Genomic DNA, 21,407 nt, shown 5'->3' on the forward strand with positions numbered 1-21,407 from the left:
TTGAGAGGTTGGGGAAGAAAATGGGAATAGAAACAAGCTAAATGTGTGTGGAGAACACAACAGTTAGAATAGAATGTAGAAAAATATGAATCACCCATTGGTGCACGAAACCCTATGTTTTGAGGAGGTGGGGGGGATTGCTTTCAAGAAAACTAACCACATCATGATTTTCCACAACATGAAGTCGTATCATCTATGCATGTGTCAAGAGAAAAGTTGAAAACAAATATATTTTGCAAACGTATGTTTCTTTTATTATTTTTCATAACATTGGTGCAAGTATATTTTATTTTATTTCTCAGATATTTGTGTTGTGCTTTATGAATTCTGATGCTAAATTTCCATTACCTGATGACCATAAAATGGGGGTGGGGGGTCACCTGTAATGAGAAATGGTAACACACACTTAGTGGCCACTTTATTAGGTACAAGTGTGGAACCTAGCATGATCTTCTACTAATGTAGTCCATCCACTTCAAGGTTTGATGTGTTGTGCATTCAGAGAAGCTCTTCTGCACACCAATGTTGTAATGTGTGGTTATTTAAGTTCCTGTCTCCTTCCTGACAGCTTTTTTTTTTAACAAAACTACAAGTTTATTCACACAAAAATACAAATATTTACAAGACAGTGAACAAATTCAAATTAAAATACGATTATTACTGTCTATAAAACAGCCAATTCCCTGGGGGCTCACTACTCCCAGAAATTCTCCACCATATGCATGGTGACCGCATGCTCCCTCTCTTCAAGGACACCCAGGCTCGAACATATCCCTGGAAGAGGAGCGGGCAGTCAGCCTGGGCAAAGCACTTGATTGCCGGCCGCCTGGACCTGTGAATTGCCATCTTGGCCAGGCCCAAGAGCAACCCAGCAGTAGATCCTCCAAGCGACCTGACCCCTTCCATCCTATGTGCCCGTATATCAGCAGCGCAGAGCTGAAGTGGAACCAAATTCTGAGGAGCATTACTCATACAATCAGATATTCAAATAGGGGCTGCAATCTCTACAATCCACATAAATGTGATACACTGACTCCTCCCATCCATAGGTGGACAGGGTGTCAGTGAACCAATTTAAAAACCTGTTGCACGGTACTGCCCTATGCAACACCTTCCTCCCCAGGTCCATATTGTGCAGGAGAAAGATCTCTGCCTAAAGAGATTTCTACTGGGAACCTCCCCAACATCAGATGGTAAAACAAACTACCATGGCGAACCTTCCTGTCAGCTTGAACCAGTCTGACCTCTCTCATTCTCAAGGTGTTTTAACCCACAGAACTGCCACTCACTGGATATTTTTTGCCTATCACACCACTTTCTGTAAACTCTTGGGACTGTCATGAATGAAAATGACATGAGATTAGCATTTTCTGAGGCACTCAAACCGTCCTGTCTGGCACCAACAATCATTCCGCGGACAAAATCACTTAGATCACATTTCTTCCCTCATTCTGACATTTGGTCTGAACAGCAACTAAACCTCTTGGCCATGTCTGTACGTTTTTATACAGTGAATTGCTAACACACGATTGGCCAATTAGATATTTGCATTAATAAGTAGGTGTACAGGTGTACTTAATAAAGTGGCTGCTGTGTGTATTTTTCAAGGGACCAGGGTTCTCTTATGCAAGAGTTACTCAAAACTAACATGGAGGAGTAGCAGGCAAGTAGGAAACAAAACAGAATGTTAGCCTTTGTTAAAAGAATTTGAATATTAAAAAAGTCCTACTACAATTTTTGATGATACTGAACTTTGAGTACTGCAGACAGTTTTGGAGTCTATACCAAAAAAATACAATGCATTTGACGTAGATAGTACTCAACAAAGATCCACCACAAGAGTCACTGTGATGGCAGATTGATCATACGAGGACACAGTGCACAGTGAGTAGAATTAGTCTGTATAGCCTAGAGGTTAGAACGTTACATCCCACTCTGACCTATCAGCGGGTATCCTCCTGCACTATTATAACTGAGCCCAATGCAAGCTTGGGGATCAGCACCTTATCTTCCACCTGGACATGTTGCAACCTTCTGGACAACATAAAATTCAACAATTCAAGTAACTCGCTTTCTCCGTTTTATATCAGTTCTGGCCAGGTTACTGAATGTCATACATCTCCATTGGCTCAGTTTTTTCTCTTCATGAGCACATCCTGGTCTGCTGCACTTTTCCTACAGTCCTGTCTTTTTTTACGGCTTTTTTCCTTTGAATTTTTACTGTCTCTTTCTAACTTCTTTCATTGACCTATCAATCAGATAACCTTACCAACAGATTATCCCCACAGCAATCCTGGCCTCAGCTTCTCAGATACAGTACTTGCTTTGTATGATCTATCCTGCACTCTCTGCAACTTAAAACTTGTTTTCTTTCTTCTGACAAATGGGCTTTGACCTGAAGAGTTAACTGTTTCTCTTACCACAGATACAATCTAATCTGCTGGGTGCTTCCAGCATTTTCAGTTCCAATTTCAGTGTACAAACCAATTTATGCTCATACTCGAAGAAATCGATTGGTCATAATCTAGCGAAATGAATGACAACGCCAAGGGAGCAACATCCTGATTCTATGATAAGACCACACACCTTCAACACTCTGTCCAGGCACGTTAAGTAAGGAGAGCGATGAAAATTAAAATAGTAAAATGTGATAAAACTGCAAAGGATAAAACAAAAATTAGGCCAAATATCAGAAAATTCATTTTGGGTTATGAATAAGGAATGCATCATTATGGAAAGATAGAAACAAAAATAAAACACGAATTATTTAATGATTGTACATTTTCTTTCTGCTCAAATGAACTAAATTGGCAGATTTTTCAGGCTTGTCTGTAATTATCTTGTGAGTAAAGGCAAATACGGTTCAATATACTGGAAAAAACTAAGGGAGACATTGACCTAGTAATTATAGATCAGTTTACATAATATAGTGTATTCACAACCTCAGGACATCCAAAGCACTTTAAAATTAATGAAATCCTTTTGCTTTGAAGTCAGTGGAGAAAATGTGGCATCCAATTTGTATCCAAGGTCCCTCAAAAGGTGAAGTGCAAATGAACGGGAATATTTAACCTGACATTGAAGGGGTAATCAGAGGCATAACAACAGGACAGACATTCTGATGACCTGCAAGCTGCCGGGCTCCTCAGTTGCACACAATTTCTATGAGTATCCTAATCCTCAATTCCTTGTTGCAAAAGGCAAGCAGTATTAGTAACATGTACAATAGTAATAAATAGGAATGGATTTTATGTGAGCATTTTGAGAGAAAAGACTGATTTTTTTTAAAAACACACAGTTCACCCATTAAGAATAAAATACTTCAATTGATGTCTGTAGCTCCTGGCATCACAAGCAGCTGTTATTCAAAACCAATTGTCCTCACAGAATCATAGATTTATGACACAGAAGGCCATTCAGCCCATTGCATTCATACTAGTTGAAAAGGGCTACTCAGTCTTACCTCAACTCCCAAAACTAGCTCTGTAGTCCTGTGGATCATCTATATACTACTAAAACTCTCATGCTCTGCCTGTCTGCTTGTGACCTCCAATTAGCGCAAACGATGCATTACAGCGGCACTTTTTTTGGCTAAATCGAATTAAAATGCGGTAACTTATAGAATGCAGGCAAAGTTCAGAGTTATATATTCGTATAAAATTGCTCATTCACCAAAATCAACAGGCTCCCTTTTAGCCTGAGAGCCGATCCGCCATCATGGAAATCAGGACGCGACAGCCCGATGCATGCGCATGGCCAGTCTCAGCAGCGACACCTACCGGAGCAAGAGGGCAGGGCAGCTCTATTTCGAGGGGTCACATTCTGCTAATTACCATCAGCATGTGCAGGATTGGGATATATCTAACTGCCACCCATCAATAAGAAATAATTAAATCTTATTGTAATGATGTACTTCGAGACACCCATAAAACGCTTTGCTGCAGTCAAAGGACAGCGGTGACTATATCACGTCCATTTAGGACAGCACCAACCACATCATCAAGAATAATCAGCATCCTTTGGTGTTACTGCTTCCTATCTTCTATCCAGCACTAGGGTAAAAAAAAATGGTCAGCCAAATTATGCCGCATGGAAAGGGAAAGGGGACATTATGGTCAAGAGATGACACCAAACGTCATCGGGAAGTGGCAAGGGGAGATTGAGAGAGAGAGAGAAGACAAGAATCGGATGAGGCCAGGGCCGCACGACTCCAGGATCAAAGAGTCAGGACAAAAAAAGATGAGAGAAGAAGAGACAGAGGAGGAGAGGCATGCACATCTCCAGGATCAGAGACAAACAACAAACAGCAGAAGGGATGAAGAGACGGGGGAATGAAAGGGCTGCACATCTCCAGAATGATAACGAGAGGCACAAGGGTAGCAGGTAAACCAGAAATGATGCCATCAAAAGTGTCCTTTTTTAAATGAGGAGCAGCTATATTTGCTTTGCTAAGCGTCTTTCTTCTTTAGTAAACTGAGGTTTTCTACTTCAGCTTCCAAAGCAAAGCAATACCAACAGCATTCAGGAAAATTTAATGTTCATTCTGGTCACATCAGACTGCACTACCCCTCTCTCAAAGGGTGCCCCAATGGGTCACCCTGTTGTCTAGTAACTCTTAAAATACACATACAGCTACTTTTTAACCACGATGAGGGTTTTTATCCTCACTACCAAGGCAGACCATTCCAGACCACAACCACCTTTTGGATGAAAACATTTTTCCTCATCTCTTCTTGAAATCTTCTGCTAATTACTTTAATTCTGTGCCTCCCAAATTTTAACTTTTCTGGTTTACGAAATAGGTACATATTTCCATGCATCCTAAGAGGCCATTTCAGCCTATTAATTCTATGCTGACTCACAAAATAATTCTTCCCCACTAATTTTCCCTGTAATCTATTTTCCCTTCATTTCCATCAACCACTGTCTTTCCATGTCCTAGGTTCTACCATTTACCTATACTTTAACAGTAATTTATAGTGAACAGTTAACCTATCTTTTTATAGTGGGAGGATACTGGAGTACCCAGAGAAGTCAACATGGTCACACGGAGAACATGCAAGTTGCACACAGGCAGCACCAGAGGTCAGGATTGAATCAGGATGACATTTTTTTTTAAACATCTTTTTCATATTGCCTACATTTAATTCCAAATCATCCATGTACAAGATGAACCAGACTTGCACCAGTCTTCAACCAATCATTATGTTCTGATCCCTGCACTGAGTAATTCTTACATCCTATCTACCACTTTCCCCACCTGCATTTCTGCTAGGCCATCATGAGACTTAGTCAAAAACCATACTGAATTCAGATTACATCAAATACACCTGTTCTACATCTATCTTTCCGCAAAAGCCAAGTTTATTTCTGCTCTATAGATTGTTTAGAGCAGGGGTTCCCAACCGTTTTTATGCCATGGACCAATACGATTAAGCAAGAGATCTGTGGACCCTAGGGTAGAAACCCCTCTTTAGAAACTGGGGACATTACTTAGGACATTACTTGTATCTACCTTTCAGCACAAAAATAATGTTTAAAGTATATATTACTCAAAACATCCTTTCATTGAAAGAATATCAGTTGCTCCCCAACTTGGCCAGCAACTTTTCACAACCCAGAGTCAAGGGCCAACAGCTGGTAGGATGTGGAGGATGAGAGGTTGAAGTTTCCTCCTCTCCTCTCTCTCTATTAATAGACCCAAAGCTCAGTCCTCCTGCCTGCACTCTCCTGAGCACTCTCCGCTTTTGTCATACCCAGAGGCAGCTGGAAACGGGGGCATAGACTCATTCAACAATTTCCTGCTTCTATAAACAGTTCAAATGGTTGCTGCCTGTGCCTACTGATCATGACAGTCAAGAGATTGTCCTGGGACAGAGAGATCAATAAGTAGCTGTGCTGTAGCGGAGGCCCGTGCTGGAACGAGCCAAGTCCCCCCAGAAGCTGAGTAAGCCATTGCCTATATCCAGCCACCTATTTTGCAGTAAAGCCCATAACTTGCAGTATGCCGCTTCCCTGTTCTTCTCCCAATAGTGCCATTACCAAAAAAGCCAGGATTATCCTTAGATTACTGCATCATCCAGCAACTACATCTTCAACAGTGCAGCATTCTCTCAGTACTACAGTGCAGCACACACCTAAATTATGTCCTCACATTATAGTACTGGGGAATGAATGCAAACCCTGAATAATACTGAGAATTTGATGTACAACTGAATCAAGAAATATTAACAGTGGAGGTCCACAGAGGTGTTTTCTCATATCCTATTAGTCTGAGAAGCTGAGGCCAGGATTGCTGTGGGGATAATCTGTTGGTAAGGTTTTTTGCGCTGCGACCGGTTTAACATTGACAATATTCTTGCAGACTGGCCGACCCGGGGGGGAGTAGGGTTGCCAACGGACAACAGTAGTGTTTGCCCCGAGAAAGTCTACAATAACCATGAAGCCTTGCGTGGGCACCAGTGCGCATGCGTGACCTGCGCATGCGTGTACCTGCCGATATTATTCTCTGCAAAGCATTTTTGGCGATTCTGTTCGGGGGCGGGGGTGGGGGGGTGTTAATCATGACCGGAACATTGGTAATAAGTGGCTAATACACTCAATTTCGTTTCTAAAAGGGTTTATCTAACGAATTTAATATTAAACACATAGCGCTTATTTTCCTCGCATGAATATAGTGATAAGTCAATCATCAGGGGAGGACAGGGAGCTTGAAGTATGTGTTGAAAGAACTTCCAGTAGAAGTGGTAGAGGCAGGTTCGATATTATCATTTAAAGAAAAATTGGATAGCTATATGGACAGGAAAGGAATGGAGGGTTATGGGCTGAGTGCAGGTCGGTGAGACTAAGTGAGAGTAGCTTTCGGCACAGACTAGAAGGGCCGAGATCGCCTATTTCCGTGCTGTAATTGTTATATGGTCATATAAGTCACTTATAATAGCATCATAACATTTTAAGTAACGTTTGGATATTAAACATACAGCACATATTTTCCTCGTATAAACATGTAAAATCATTGCAACGCACCAATATCGCTGAATCAGTGGGAGCCCTGGGCTTGTTTCCCTGCAATAACACAGTCCCATCGAGGGGTGATGGGAGACAGCGATACTCGAACGGGGTTCCTTATGTACAGTCTGTTCTGCAATTTAGTTTTCGTTGCATTCATCGCAGAGATATGTTGGAAATGGAAGCAATGTTTTCAGTGCTTCCGTAGCTCTCTCAGGATATTCAGCCTTGACTTTGATCCGGAATGCCGGCAGAGATGTTATGTCAAACACACTTTTCAGCCCGCCGTCATTTGCAAGCTCGAGGAGTTGATCTCCTTCCCGCGCTGAAATGGATGACGCGCGGGTAATGACCTCACGTGCGTAATGGTTCAACAGTGCACGTGACAGGGAATGAGGAAAGGTGGTGCTGACTCATATCGCCAAATCATATTGTTTCGCCGCGGCCCGGTGGTTGGGGACCGCTGCTGTTATTTATCACATTTGTGATGTTACAGCATTATTAAACTCCTTAATGGCACTAGTCTCTGGTTGAAGAAATGATTATAATGCCGAATAGTTTCAATATGGAGATTGTCAATACGTAGTCTGACATATTAAAGATAAAGTGGATAAATATAGGATCATACATATAGGAAAAATAACTGTGAATTTTAAACAGTCATTTCTTTCAATATCTGGTTCCTGCACTGAACCTAGGCTAAGGGATGAAGGTCTTAACTGATGGGTACAACTGGTTGCATTACCATCTGGTATGGAGGGGTCACTGCACAGGATCGGAAATAGCTGCAGAGGGTTACAAACTCAGCCAACTCCATCATGAGCACTGGCCTCCACAGCATCAAGGACATATCCAAAAGAAAGTACCTCTAAAAGGTGCCATCCATTATTGAGGACCACCATCACCCAGGATATGCTCTCTATTTATGGCTACCATCAGAGAGGAGATACAGGAGCCTCAGGATTTTCGGAACAGCTTCTTCCCCTCCATCATCAGATTTCAGAACAATGAACCAACCCATGAAAACTACCACACTGCTTTTGCTCTCTTTTTGCACTACTTGTTTCATTTTACTTAGTCATATAATACAATGGATTCTGCTTAATTGGGCCATCAGTTAATCAAGGCAGCCACTTATTTGTAACAATAGGAAGGCAATTCAGAACTGTTTAGTTCACTGCGGTTTCAAACATTCAGGCTTGGAGATGCCATTAATGGCTAAGAGTGAAAATGAAATGATTTCACTACTTCAACAAGTTGGAAACTACAAAGAATTTGAAGGTACCAACAATCAACATGAATGTTACAATGAAAATGAAGATTTGTAGCATACCCTTGTCTGAAGGCAGTACATTACCTGCACTAGATGTCTACGCTGATTTTGTTCATTTACAGTCAAAAGGACGCGACGTGGATGAATTCCACCATTGATAAGTATTGGAACTAAAACCATTATATAGTAGTGAAGTAATATTGGTAATGTCTAATTCATTCTGTATTTTCTTTAAATATGAAATTTGTTACTCAGTTCCCCTTTTTTAAAAAATGTTTTAAGTACTTCCACAAAACTTCAGCTAACTGGGGCAGCCACTTAATTGGGCCAAAATGTAAATGGTCCCAATTAACCGTGATCAAAGGCGAGTTACTGGCACCTTAAAACTCGTTGCTTCAGGCAGATGGGGCTCATCAGCCGTGGTTGGCAGCTCATCTAGGAGAAGGAAATCTCTGATCTCAAACCTCCACTGTCTTGTGGATATACCCACTTATGGGGAAGGCTTCTGTAGTAAACCCCAAGGGAAAATCCACAGCTGGAGTCCCGAAGGTAGTCCTACATTGAATTCGATGCTGTTGCAAGTGCTGCAACACCACTACTGCCAAAATGTATCGACTTCTGCCTTTCCTTTGGATTCATCAGCTGCATGGAGAGGAGGAGCCTGCTACATGGGCAACAGCTTGCTCTCCATATTGTACTGCCCTGGCTTACGTACTGGCTTGCTTATCGCTTAGACAGCTCAACCCTGACAGGGGTCTTATAGATGTATAGATTCCTTATTGTAATTTAGAGTACTTTTTAATGTATTTCACTGTATGGCTGCTACACAACAACATATGGCATTGATATTAATCCCCATTTTGATTCTGATCGTTAATCATATTTTTGTCTGCTGTCAACTGTGTTTTAAAAGCATCCAGTTGATATTTAGGGATATTAGAGGATCTGAGAGGAAGTTCTTCCCACGCAGAGCTTTCCCCATACAGAATGATCTACCGGAGGAAGTGGTCGAAGCAGGCACAACATTTTGAAGATATTTGAACAAGTAGATGGATAGAAAAGGAGAGAGGGTTATGGGTTACTGCAGGCAAATGGGAGTCTGAGGAAGACATCTTGGTTGACATGAATGAGATGGGCTGAAAGACCTCTTGCCATGCAGTCCAATTCTAGGAGACTTTTATTGGTGGAAACAAAAAAGAAATTGATAATAACAGTCCCCATTAAACGATAGATCAGCACAAGACAGATATTAAATAAGGAAAATGCAATATTATAAACTTCTTCAAGCTGTGAACTGTGCAATGTCATTCTGATATTAAGATTGTACAGGTAAGATCAAAACCAAGGTGGGCAGTTTTGTTTACAAAAGACCAGAAAAATTAATTAAGAATAACCCATTACAATGGCAGGCCAAAAAAAGACTAACTGATCAAAGACTTCAGCAACAAAATTCAACTTTCTGGAACAATACTAGAATATAAGCCTTCCAAGTTTTCATTGACTGAATATATCAAATTACTTACTGATGTATACATGATGAACAGCCACAAAAACAGTATCATAGGCCTCCAGCTTGGGTTACAGATCAAAATGAAAAGACAATTTTTTGAAGACCAACCCTGCCTATTAACCCCCATGACAGTGGATTCATAAAACAGGCTCAGAAAAACAGCTACTCATAAACACGAGAAATTCTGCAGATGCTGGAAATCCAAAGCAACACACACAAAGTGCTGGAGAAACTCAGCAATTCAGGCAGCATCTAAAACAGTCAACATTTCAGGCCAAGACCCTTCAGGACTAGAAAGGGAGAAAATGCCAAAACAAAAAGGTGAAGGATGGGGAAGGAGGCTAGCTAGAAGCTGACAGATGAAGCCAGGTGGGTAAGAAAGGTGAAAGGCTGGAGAAGGAGGAATCTAACAGGAGAGGAGAGCAGACCATAAGAGAAAGAGGAGGACGGGACAGAGGGGGAGGTGATAGCAGGTGAGAAAAGTTAAGAGACCAGAGTGGGGAATAGAAGGAGGAGGGAGGGGGAGGGATTTTTTTTTTAACCGGAAGCAGAAATCCATATTCATACCATCAGGCTGGGAGCACCAGATGCAGTAAACAACACCAGAAGATCTGGAGGTGAAGTGTTGCCTCACCTGGAAGGACTGAATGGAGGTAAGGGAGGAGGTGAATTGGCAGGTGTAGCACTTTGGCTGCTTGCAGTGATAAGTGCCAGCAGGGAGATTAGAGGAGAGAGGCAAATGGACAAGGGAATCATGGAGGGAGTGATCTTGCAGAAAGCGGAGAGGTGGGGGGTGGGGGGGTTGAGAGGTAAAGATATGTTTGGTGACAGGATCCGTTTGGACATGGTGGAAACTGTGGAGAATGATGTGTTGGATGTGGAGGGTCATGAGGTGGTAGGTGAAAACAAGAGGAGCTTTATCACTGTTAAGGTGGCGGGATGACGGAGTGAGCACAGATGTCTGGGAAATGGAGATACGCGTGAGAGCAGTATCAATGGTGGAGAAAGGGAAACCCCATTCTTGGAAGAAAGAGGACATCTCTGATGTCCTTGAAAGGAAAGTCACATTCTGGGAACGGATATGACAGAGACAAAGGAAATGACAAAAAGGAATAGCATTTTTACAGGAGACCGGATGGGAAGACAAGATAACCATGGGAATCAATAGGTGTATAAAAGATGTTTGTCAACAGTTTGTTTCCAGAGATAGAGACAGAGGGGTCCAGAAATGGGAGGGAGGTGTCAGAATTGGAGGAAATGAATTTCAGGGCAAGAGGAACGATGGAGGCAAAGTTGATGAAATTGACGAGCTCAGTATGGGTGCATAAAGCAGCACCAATGCAGTTGTTAATGTAGTAGGGAAAGAGTTGGAGAGCATTATCAGGAAAGGCTTGCAACATGGAATGTTCCACACAGCCAACAAAAAGGTGGGCATAGCTGGGGCTTATGAAGGCGCCCATGGCTACACCTCAAGTCTGGAGAAAGTGGGAGGAGCCGAAGGGAAAATTGTAGAGAGTGAGGACCAGTTCTGCCAGACGGAGGAGGGTGGTGGTGAGGGGAACTGGTTGGTTCTTTTATTGAAAGAAGAGGAGAGCTTTAAGGACTTCTTGACGGAGGATAGAGGTGTATAGGGACTAGACATCCAATGTGAAAATGCGGTGGTAAGGGTCAGGGAATTAAAAGTTATTGAGGAGATTAAGAGCATGAGAAGTGTCATGGATGTGGTTGGGAAGGAACTGAACAGTGGGATAGAATAGAGTCAAGATATGAGGACAGAAGTTCAGCAGGAGCAGGCTCAGAACAGCTGGTGGGAAATTAATTAGTAACTTTGAAGTAGAATTGGATCAATAATTACTGACAGGTAGAAAGACTGAGGGTTAGAGATGTTAACTGCACAGCTTGTTCTCCCACAAGAAGAAAAGAGAATAAACTCATGTCCCAAACCAAAAGATAAACTGTCAATTTGGGAAACAGCTGAGAAAGAATAGGCTCTGATCTCCATTGAGCAGGCAGAATGTGTCATAGCATTTGCTGAAGGACTCCTACATGCAGCAAGGGAGATGGAGATTTTATCATTCTGGACAGGATTCAAACCCTGGTCTCAAAGAACCATGAGCAAACTTAGCAAATCTAATTCATTATTTTGAGCAACATCATCAATTGTCATGTTTCTTAACTTAGCTTCCACACTGCAATGATTTTGTCCCTTGCAAAACAATGGACATGTTGAGTCAAGCTGCATCCTCTTCTGGTAGACAGCATATGTCTTATTTCTCATTTCACTTGTTTATAACATAAAATAACATGGAATAGATGGCTTTGTGGCTAAGTTTGCTGACGATACGAAGATAGGTGGAGGGGCCGGTAGTGCTGAGGAAACGGAGAGTCTGCAGAGAGACTTGGGTAGATTGGAAGAATGGGCAGAGAATTGGCAAATGAAGTACAATGTTGGAAAGTGTATGGTTATGCACTTTGGCAGAAAAAATAAACGGGCAGACTATTATTTAAATGGGGAAAGAATTCAAAGTTCTGAAATGCAACGGGACTTGGGAGTCCTCGTACAGGATTCCCTTAAAGTTAGCCTCCAGGTTGAGTCAGTAGTGAAGAAGGCGAATGCAATGTTGGCATTCATTTCTAGAGGAATAGAGTATAGGAGCAGGGATGTGATGTTGAGGCTCTATAAGGCGCTGGTGAGACCTCAGTTGGAGTACTGTGGGCAGTTTTGGTCTCCTTATTTAAGAAAGGATGTGCTGACGTTGGAGAGGGTACAGAGAAGATTCACTAGAATGATTCCGGGAATGAGAGGGTTAACATATGAGGAACGTTTGTCCGCTCTTGGACTGTATTCCTTGGAGTTTAGAAGAATGAGGGGAGACCTCATAGAAACATTTCGAATGTTAAAAGGCATGGACAGAGTGGATGTGGCAAAGTTGTTTCCCATGATGGGGGAGTCTAGTACGAGAGGGCATGACTTCAGGATTGAAGGGCGCCCTTTCAGAACAGAAATGCGAAGAAATTTTTTTAGTCAGAGGGTGGTGAATCTATGGAATTTGTTGCCATGGGCAGCAGTGGAGGCCAAGTCATTGGGCGTATTTAAGGCAGAGATTGATAGGTATCTGAGTAGCCAGGGCATCAATGGTTATGGTGAGAAGGCGGGGCAGTGGGACTAAAATGGATCAGCTCATGATAAAATGGCGGAGCAGACTCGATGGGCCGAATGGCCTACTTCTGCTCCTTTGTCTTATGGTCTTAAAACCATTCCCTTTCAATTTTCCAAGATGAGCCTGAACTGTTAACTATCAGTGCCCTCTAGTGTTCATAACAAGCCTTATCCTAAAGTTTGCACAAGGCATCATCCTAAGAGCACAGACACAATAAAGAGAAAGTTGTAACATTTATCATATTACATATAAAAATCATCTTTTCAAATTTGGCTTGAATGTTAGAATCCAAAGGAAACAAAAACTCAGTTTAAAACTATACAACCATGCCAATCAAACCAGTTCAATTCTACTAGTGGTGAAGAATAACGTTGGTAGATGAAGAACTGAGCAGTTTTCAATAAACTACATGCTAAATATACTGTAGCTGATCTAAGTAGCAAGTCATCCTCCAAATTCTTAAAGCAGTAAAATAATCGTAAATTGGTGTAGTTTGAGGCAGAATAGTGTAAGCAGGAGGTACAGGAGCTTTAAGTCCCACAACACTAGGTTCAGGAAGTTAATATCCATCAGACTCCTGAATCAGTGTAGATAACTTCACTCACCACAATAATGAATTGACTCTACAACCTATAGGCCAAGTTTCAAGGATTCTACAATTCATGTTCTTAATATTACTTATTTACTTTTTTATTTATTATTTGTGCAACTTGTTACCATCTGCAGATTGGACATTGGTCAGTCTTCATTATGTATTTTTTTTTCCAAAAATTCTATTGTGTTTGTATATATGTTCCTGCAAATGCCTGCAAGAAAATGAATCTCAAGGGAGTATGGTGAAATACTTCAATAATAAATTGATTTTGATACTTTGAAGTTTACATCACCGCCAATGATAAAAATATTACAAAGATATCATCATCCCTACCTCTCTTCATTACCTCTTTGGTCATAATGGAAGTAACCATTGTAGACTCCAGCAAGTTTTCGAATTTGGCAGTGTTATTCTTAGAGATTGTAGAATTGCTTCAAACAATTAAGCATAAATGACAGAGCATTATTACCAGTCACCAGCTACAAGTTCAAATTATCTGAAGCCAAATTTTGGCTCAAAGCCAATGAGTTCTACTCCATGAAAAAGATAAAGTTATCTTAGGTGCAATAGTGGAAGTAAATTTCTTGGAACCAAAAATCATACAGGGAATAATTCTATAATTGGGGTAATGGGCACAGTGAACTGAAAAACTCCACTAATACATATATTGATGCTCATGTAGGATTCTATTCTTATATCTCCTTGGATCTCCTCCCATATGCACATGAACTTACCTGTGCTAACTCCACAGATGTAGTCAAACAGTTGGTAGACTTGCTTTCCCGTCAATTCCTCAAGTTTACGAAGGGTCTGAAGAGCAACCAATCCCCTACAACAAAAAGAACTATTTTAATGCTTCACCTCCTAGTTTATTAATTCTTTGGAAGAATTAAAAATAATATATTTCTAAATTAAGCAGTGCACCAATGTTTGCTACATTCAAACTTATATTCTATTCATTGCAAATAAACATTTTCAATGCCCATGTTGTGTAAATTTAATAACATATTAATTGTCATTTGTGAAAGTTAAGCTTGGAGCAAAGCCACTTACAGGATAGTTAATCCTATAGGATGGCCTCAAAAAGTTTTATAAGTGTAACAGTGCACAGCCACTACACTTACATTTCAGATGAGGGTATGTATTGCAGTAAAACACACAAATAGTGCAGGATGGATAATATACACAAAATGGTGAAGGAGTAGGATGGTCAAGTGGGATCCATTTAATCTCAAAGGGATCTAGTACCCAAATGGAGAGTCAACCCATCAGTTCCCAAGGTTCAGTCCAATTACTGAAGTTCTCAAGGTCAGATCCTAGGAGTATGCGTTTCCCTGGCAAACTTCAAACAGATGAGCTTAGCTCACTGGAGTCTGCCCTATCCAGAATCTACGTGTACTGTACATTTGATGCTCACACCAGTGACCAATTACAGAGTTTCCACCAGACATCACCCTATGACATCTCCCTGACAAAATACTCCAAGCAGTATTAAGTATATTAGCCCTCAGTCAAATTTCTCAACAGATGACTCATAGCCACACAAGACTGATTTGGAAACCAAGGAAAGCAAAAATGATGTAGAAGATATTATATAAATTGTAATGTCAAAAAATTAGTGTTTTTTAAAAATTCCAAAATGATTAAATTGATGATATGCCATCAAGTCTGATTTTGACTTTTGGGCTAACAGCCTATAACTGCAGCTAAGTAACTTACACAATCTGGATAAGGGCAAGGTCTCGGTATCTGAAGATGATGTGTGGGCTGCCTTCAAGAGAGTGAATTCAATGAAAGCATCTGGTCCGGTCGGAGTACCTGGCCGAGTACTGAAGACATGCTGACCAATTGGCTGGTGTAATCACAGATCACTCTCGCTCTGGCAGTGTGTGGTACCCACTTGATTCAAGCAGGTTTCAATTGTACCAGTACCCAAGAAGAATATGGTAACCTGTCTAAATGACTATCACCCAGTAGCACTTACATCCACAGTGATGAAGTGTTTTGTGCGGCACATCAGCTCCTGAGTGGCGACTTGGATCCGCTCCAATTCGCCTACCGAAGCAACAGGTCTAGAGCAGATGCTATCTCATTGGCTCTTCACACAACCCTGGAATATTTGGACAGCAAAGATGCATACATCAGGATGCTCTTTATCAATTACAGCTCAGCATTTAACACTATCGTCCCCTCTAAACTAATCAGTAAATTCCAAGACCTAGGCCTCAATACCCTCTTGTGCAACTGGATCCTGGATTTCCTCACTTGTAGACTCCAGTCAGTTCAGATTGGCAAAAACATCTCCTCCACAATCTCCATCAGCAAAGGAGCATTGCAGGCATGTGTACTTAGCCCCCTGCTCTACTCGCTTTACACCTGTAACTGTGTGGCTAAGTACAACTCCAATACCATATAAGGGTTTGTTGATAACACCACTGTCGTGGGCTATATCAAAGAACATTATAAAGTTTTTGACAAGAACAGGCCATTCCGCCCAGCAAAACTTGCCAAATACCTATTCACATGGTTTGTTGAAATAACTATCAAGTTTAGATGTGGAAGTCTCTAACGTACTACTCTCAACTACACAACTAGGTAGTTTATTCCATGTGTCCACAACTTCCTGTGTAAATAAATGCTTCCTGATGTTAGTCTGAAATCTCCCTTTAACCAGCCTTGACCTATGGTCCCGTGTCCTTGTTGATGGATTAATTTTGATGTAGCAGCTGGCATCTATCCTAATTATGCCCTTAATGATTTTCAACACTTCCATCATGTCTCCTTTCATTCTACATCTACATTAGCAAAAAAGATTTAATCCTTCCAATCTTTCTTCATAGTTCATACCCTGCAGAACTGGAATGAGCCTAGTCACCCTTCTCCGAACTCTCTCCAGTGTCTTTGCATCCCTCACAAAATATGGAGACAAAAATTGTACACAGTACTCAAGGTGTGGCCTCACAAGCACATTAAACAGCTTAAGGAGAATGTCTCTAGACTTGAACTCCACTGAGCATATTATATAGCCCAATATTCTATTAGCCTTCCTAATCACTTCTGTGCATTGTCTAGATGCTGACAGTGATGAGTCTACCAGGATGTCCAAATCCTTCTCACACAGTGCAATTTCTAACTCAATATCCCCTCATTGTATATTTATATCTAATACCTATATGTAATAGTTTACATTTACTTACATTAAATTTCAACTGCCATTTATCTGCCCGCATCTGGATTTTGTTTAGATCTAACTGTATTGATTCTGTTGGCTGAATGTTATCAGCCCGTACCACTAATTTTCTGTCATCTGTGAACTTTACTAGTTTATCTGTTATGTGCTTATCCAAATCATTAATGTAAAATAAAAACAGCAGTAGCCCCAAAACTGATCCCTGCAGAACCCCACTTTTAACATCTTCTACGTGTGAAAATGATCCTCTCAGCATAACTTGTTTCCTGTTTTTGTCAATTCTGCACCCGTTTGCACACCTTACCCTAAATCGCTACCTCCAATAATTTGATTATTAACCTTTTGTCAAAAGCCTTCTGAAAGTCCAAGTAAACTGCTCTATTGTTATCATAAATTTTAGTTGTCTCTTCATAGAACTCCAGCACGCAAGTGTAACACCCTGGGAAAAGTTTCACTGCTAACACAATAGTCTTTCCGTAGAAGCAGTGTTTAGGTTATGGTCAGAGATAATGGGTGCTTTGGAATGTGAGCTGGGTCCTTTGTTCAGCAGGAGATGAAGAGAGAAGACACTGGAGAGAACCGGTCGTAGGATTCGACCTGGTGGAGGATTGTGATTTGATGGAGCAAGGTGCCACAGTTCAGCTGGTGAATATGACTTCTGCAAGAGTTGAGCTCCAATTTGTGCACAGTTGACTGCTTAATTATAATGGGACCTTTTTGTTTTTTTTCTCTCTCTTTTCTTTACTAACCCTTTAGTTAAGTTAAGATTCATAAATATAATTCCTTTAATCGTATGCAGAGTGCTGTCTGTTATTTCTTGGCATTGGGTTGTAACAGGGTAGCAAATCACTCAGTACCCACACAAACCAGGGTTTAGGGTGAGAGAGCCGCCTCAATCCCACGGGTTTGGTGGGACCGGAGTGTGCATTCCCTAAACTTGCGCAGTCAAGGAAACCAGGCAGGGTTCCATTAGTAAAACACAACTTCCCCTTTCTGAACCCATGCTGGCTTTCTGCTAACATGTCTGTTCTCATCAGCTGCTTTTCCATCTCATTCTTTATTAATATTTCCATTATGTTACCTACGATACACATTAAGCTTAATGGTCTATAGTTACCAGGGTCAGTGTGGTCACCCTTCTTATATACTGGGACAAAGTTAGCCCATTTCCAGTCCTCAGGGACTCTACCAGTCTGCACTGCCTTTTGAAAAATACATGTTGGGGGTATTATATATAATCACAGACCTCTTTTAAGTACTCTTGGGTGTATGTTGTCTAATCCTGAGGATTTATTAAGTTTGGTTTTTACTGATATACTCTGCCAAAAAATTTCGAGACTAACACTTGTTCCTAAAGGCTTAACAACTCTACTCATTCTACCTTGATTGTTACAAAATATAAAATCTAGACAGGCCTCCCCTATTGTTGGTGCATTAACATACTGGGTCAAAAATAAAACAATCATTCAGTATCTCAATGAACTCACTTTCCTGTAATCCAGTAGTCACTGGGTTCTCCCACTCAATATTCAGGAAATTAAAGTCTCCCATATCTATAAAATCACCCTCAGAACTTGATTTTTTAATATTCTGAGAGAGAAGTTTATTAAAATCATCATCAGCATGGGGGCGAGGTTCTATAACATACACCCAATGTTATTCCTTTATCTTTATAGCTTTCAATTCTCAGCCAGGTATCTTCACTAAGTTTCGATCCATCTCCTATCATAAACAGCCTCACGTTTAAATTCTCTCTTATGTTTATGGCTACTCCCCCACCTTTACGATCTTCTCTTCTTTCGTGAGTAAATATATCCTTTAATGCTATATTCATCACTATTTTTTGAGGTCTGCCAGGTTTTAGTTATTGCTTTTTATCATATTTATATGTGCATGAACATTGACTTCCGCTAATGCCCCACCTCCTCCTCGTGCCCCATCCGTTATTTATATACACACATTCTTTCTCTCTCTCTCCTTTTCTCCCTCTGTCTCTCTGACTATACCCCTTGCCCATCCTCTGCGTCCCCCCCCCCTCTTTTCCTTCTCCCTGGGCCTCCTGTCCCATGATCCTCTCATATCCCTTTTGCCAATCACCTGTCCAGCTCTTGGCTCCATCCCTCCCCCTCCTGTCTTCTCCTATCATTTTGGATCTCACCCTCCCCCTCCCACTTTCAAATCTCTTACTAGCTCTTCCTTCAGTTAGTCCTGACGAAGGGTCTCGGCCTGAAACGTTGACTGTACCTCTTCCTAGAGATGCTGCCTGGCCTGCTGCATTCACCAGCAACTTTGATGTGTGTTGCTTGAATTTCCAGCATCTGCAGAATTCCTTGTGTTTACTTTATTCTTAATACTTCTTGCATTTACACAGGCCATCATTAATCTACTGATATTTTTCATCCTATCCTGACCCTTTTCATATTTTTGAAGCCTATAATCGGTTTATGTCCTAATATGTTATTCCCCACTATGGTGTTTAAGCAGTTGCGCCTGGCCTGTCCTAAGTTCTCTGCCCCTCCATTCCCTAGTTTGAACAGCCCTCAATTAACTGGGGGTTGATGATCACGCTGCCGTTCTTTTCTTTCTTGGTTTCATGGCTATTTGGAGAAGAATTTCAGAGCTGTATACTTTGATAATAAATGAATCTTTGAACCTTTGAACTATTTAAGGGAGGGAGTCAAAAGACAGGAAATTATAGGCCAGTTCACCTGACTTAAGTACTTGGAGGCACATGATAAAATAAGCTGAAGTTAGCATGGTTTCCATGGAAATCTTGCTTGACAAATCTGTTGGAATTCTTTGAAGAAATAACAGGCAGGATAGACAAAGAAGAGTCAGTGGATGTTGTTTACTTGGGGTTTCAGAAGGCCTCTGACAAGGTACCACACGAGACTGCCAAATAAGACAAAAGCCCATGGTATTACAGGAAAGATACTAGTATGGACAGAAGACAGGCTGATTGGCAGAAAGCAAAGAGTGGGAATAAGGGGGCCTTTTCTGGCTGGCTGCCAGTGACTAGTGGCGTTCTGCAGGGGTTGATGCTGGGTCCACAACTTTTCACATTATAAGTCAATGATTTGGATGACAGAAACTAAAATTTTTTAAATATTTGAGATTTAAGAACCAAAATCAGGTTTAATATCACTGGCATATGTCATGAAATTTGTTGTTATGTGGCAGCAGGGCATTGCAATACATAATAACTGTAAATTACAGTGTGTGTGTATGTGTATATGTACACACATACATGCACACACACATACAGTGTATATGTACACACATACATACACACACACATACACACACAAAAGTTTAGGCATTCTGCATGTTTATTCTTTTACAACTTTAAGCAAATCTACAGGGAGTTTGGCCTCATCACGTAGGACATCAATAGCGTAGCTCCTTAGCAGCTAGCCAGCTAGTTTAAATAACGTTAGCTATGCTGTAATGACACCTATTAAACTCACCTCAACATGTCTTTTACATTTTAACCCACCACGGGCAATAGAAAAGTCATTGTTGCAAACAGTGCAGCGAGCAACACTGTCATTATTTTTGAGGTCGACTGTAAAGCTCGACTACAGAGAAAACTGATAGGTCTACTTAGCAACATTTTTTGCACCGCAGACCGGTTTAATAATGACAATATTCTTGCGGGCCGGCTGACCGGGGGCGGGGGGGGGGGGGGGTGTTAATCACGACTGGAATATAGGTGATAAGTCAATAGCATCATATCATTTTAAGTAACGTTCGAATATTAAACACAGCGCATATTTTCCTGGTATGAAAATATAAAATCATTGCAACACACCAATATCACTGAATCAGTGCGAGCCCTGGGCTTGCTTTCCTGCAACAAGATGGTCCTATCGAGGGGTAACGGGAGACAGTGATACTCGAAGGGGGCTCCTTATGTCCAGTCTATTCCGCAATTTAGTTTTTGTTGCATTCATTGCAGAAAACTCCGCTTCGCAGCGATATGATGTTGGAAATGGAAGCGACGTTTTCAGTGCTTTCGTGGCTATCTCAGGATATTTAGCCTTGACTTTGATCCAGAATGCCAGCAGAGATGTTATGTCAAACAAACTTTTCAGCCCACCGTCATTTACAAGCTCGAGGAGTTGATCTCCTTCCCGCGCTGACACGGATGACGCGCGGGTAATGACCTCGCAGGCGTTCAAATTCAACAGTGCGTGACAGGGAATGAGGAAAGGTGCAAATGACTCATATCGTTTCATATTGCCAAATCATATTGTTTCCTCATGGTCTGATGGTTGGGGACCACTCTTAGCATGAAGAGAGATCAATCAGGATGCTCACATCCCTCTCCCTCTCAAAAAAATCTATTTCCGGGATATTGTATATAATTTCTGGGCGTCAGGAAGCCACTATCGATATGTGGGAGACTCCAGGATCTTCCGGGAGAAGTGGGATGTCTGGGTGTGTTTAGGATCATTATCCTGTTGCAGAAGCCATCCCCTTTTCATCTTCAGCTTTTTTACAGACGGTGTGATGTTTGCTTCCAGAATTTGCTGGTATTTAATTGAATTCATTCTTCCCTCTACCAGTGAAATGTTCCCCGTGCCACTGGCTGCAACACAAGTCCAAAGCATGATCGATCCACCCCCGTGCTTAACAGTTGGAGAGGTGTTCTTTTCATGAAATTCTGC

General features: G+C 41.3%; 1 protein-coding gene across 1 annotated transcript in view; it reads right to left on the bottom strand.

Moving 5' to 3' along the window:
- The window catches only part of pnpla8 (patatin-like phospholipase domain containing 8), a 94,047-nt gene that overhangs the window by 38,916 nt on the left and 33,724 nt on the right, over positions 1-21,407 (bottom strand). Inside the window, exon 5 of the mRNA XM_072267977.1 lies at positions 14,282-14,376. Coding sequence (XP_072124078.1) covers positions 14,282-14,376 — 95 coding nt within the window. The remainder of the gene's footprint in view (positions 1-14,281; positions 14,377-21,407) is intronic.

This window comes from Mobula birostris, chromosome 9, assembly GCF_030028105.1.
Source record: "Mobula birostris isolate sMobBir1 chromosome 9, sMobBir1.hap1, whole genome shotgun sequence".
Classification (NCBI taxonomy): domain Eukaryota; kingdom Metazoa; phylum Chordata; class Chondrichthyes; order Myliobatiformes; family Myliobatidae; genus Mobula; species Mobula birostris.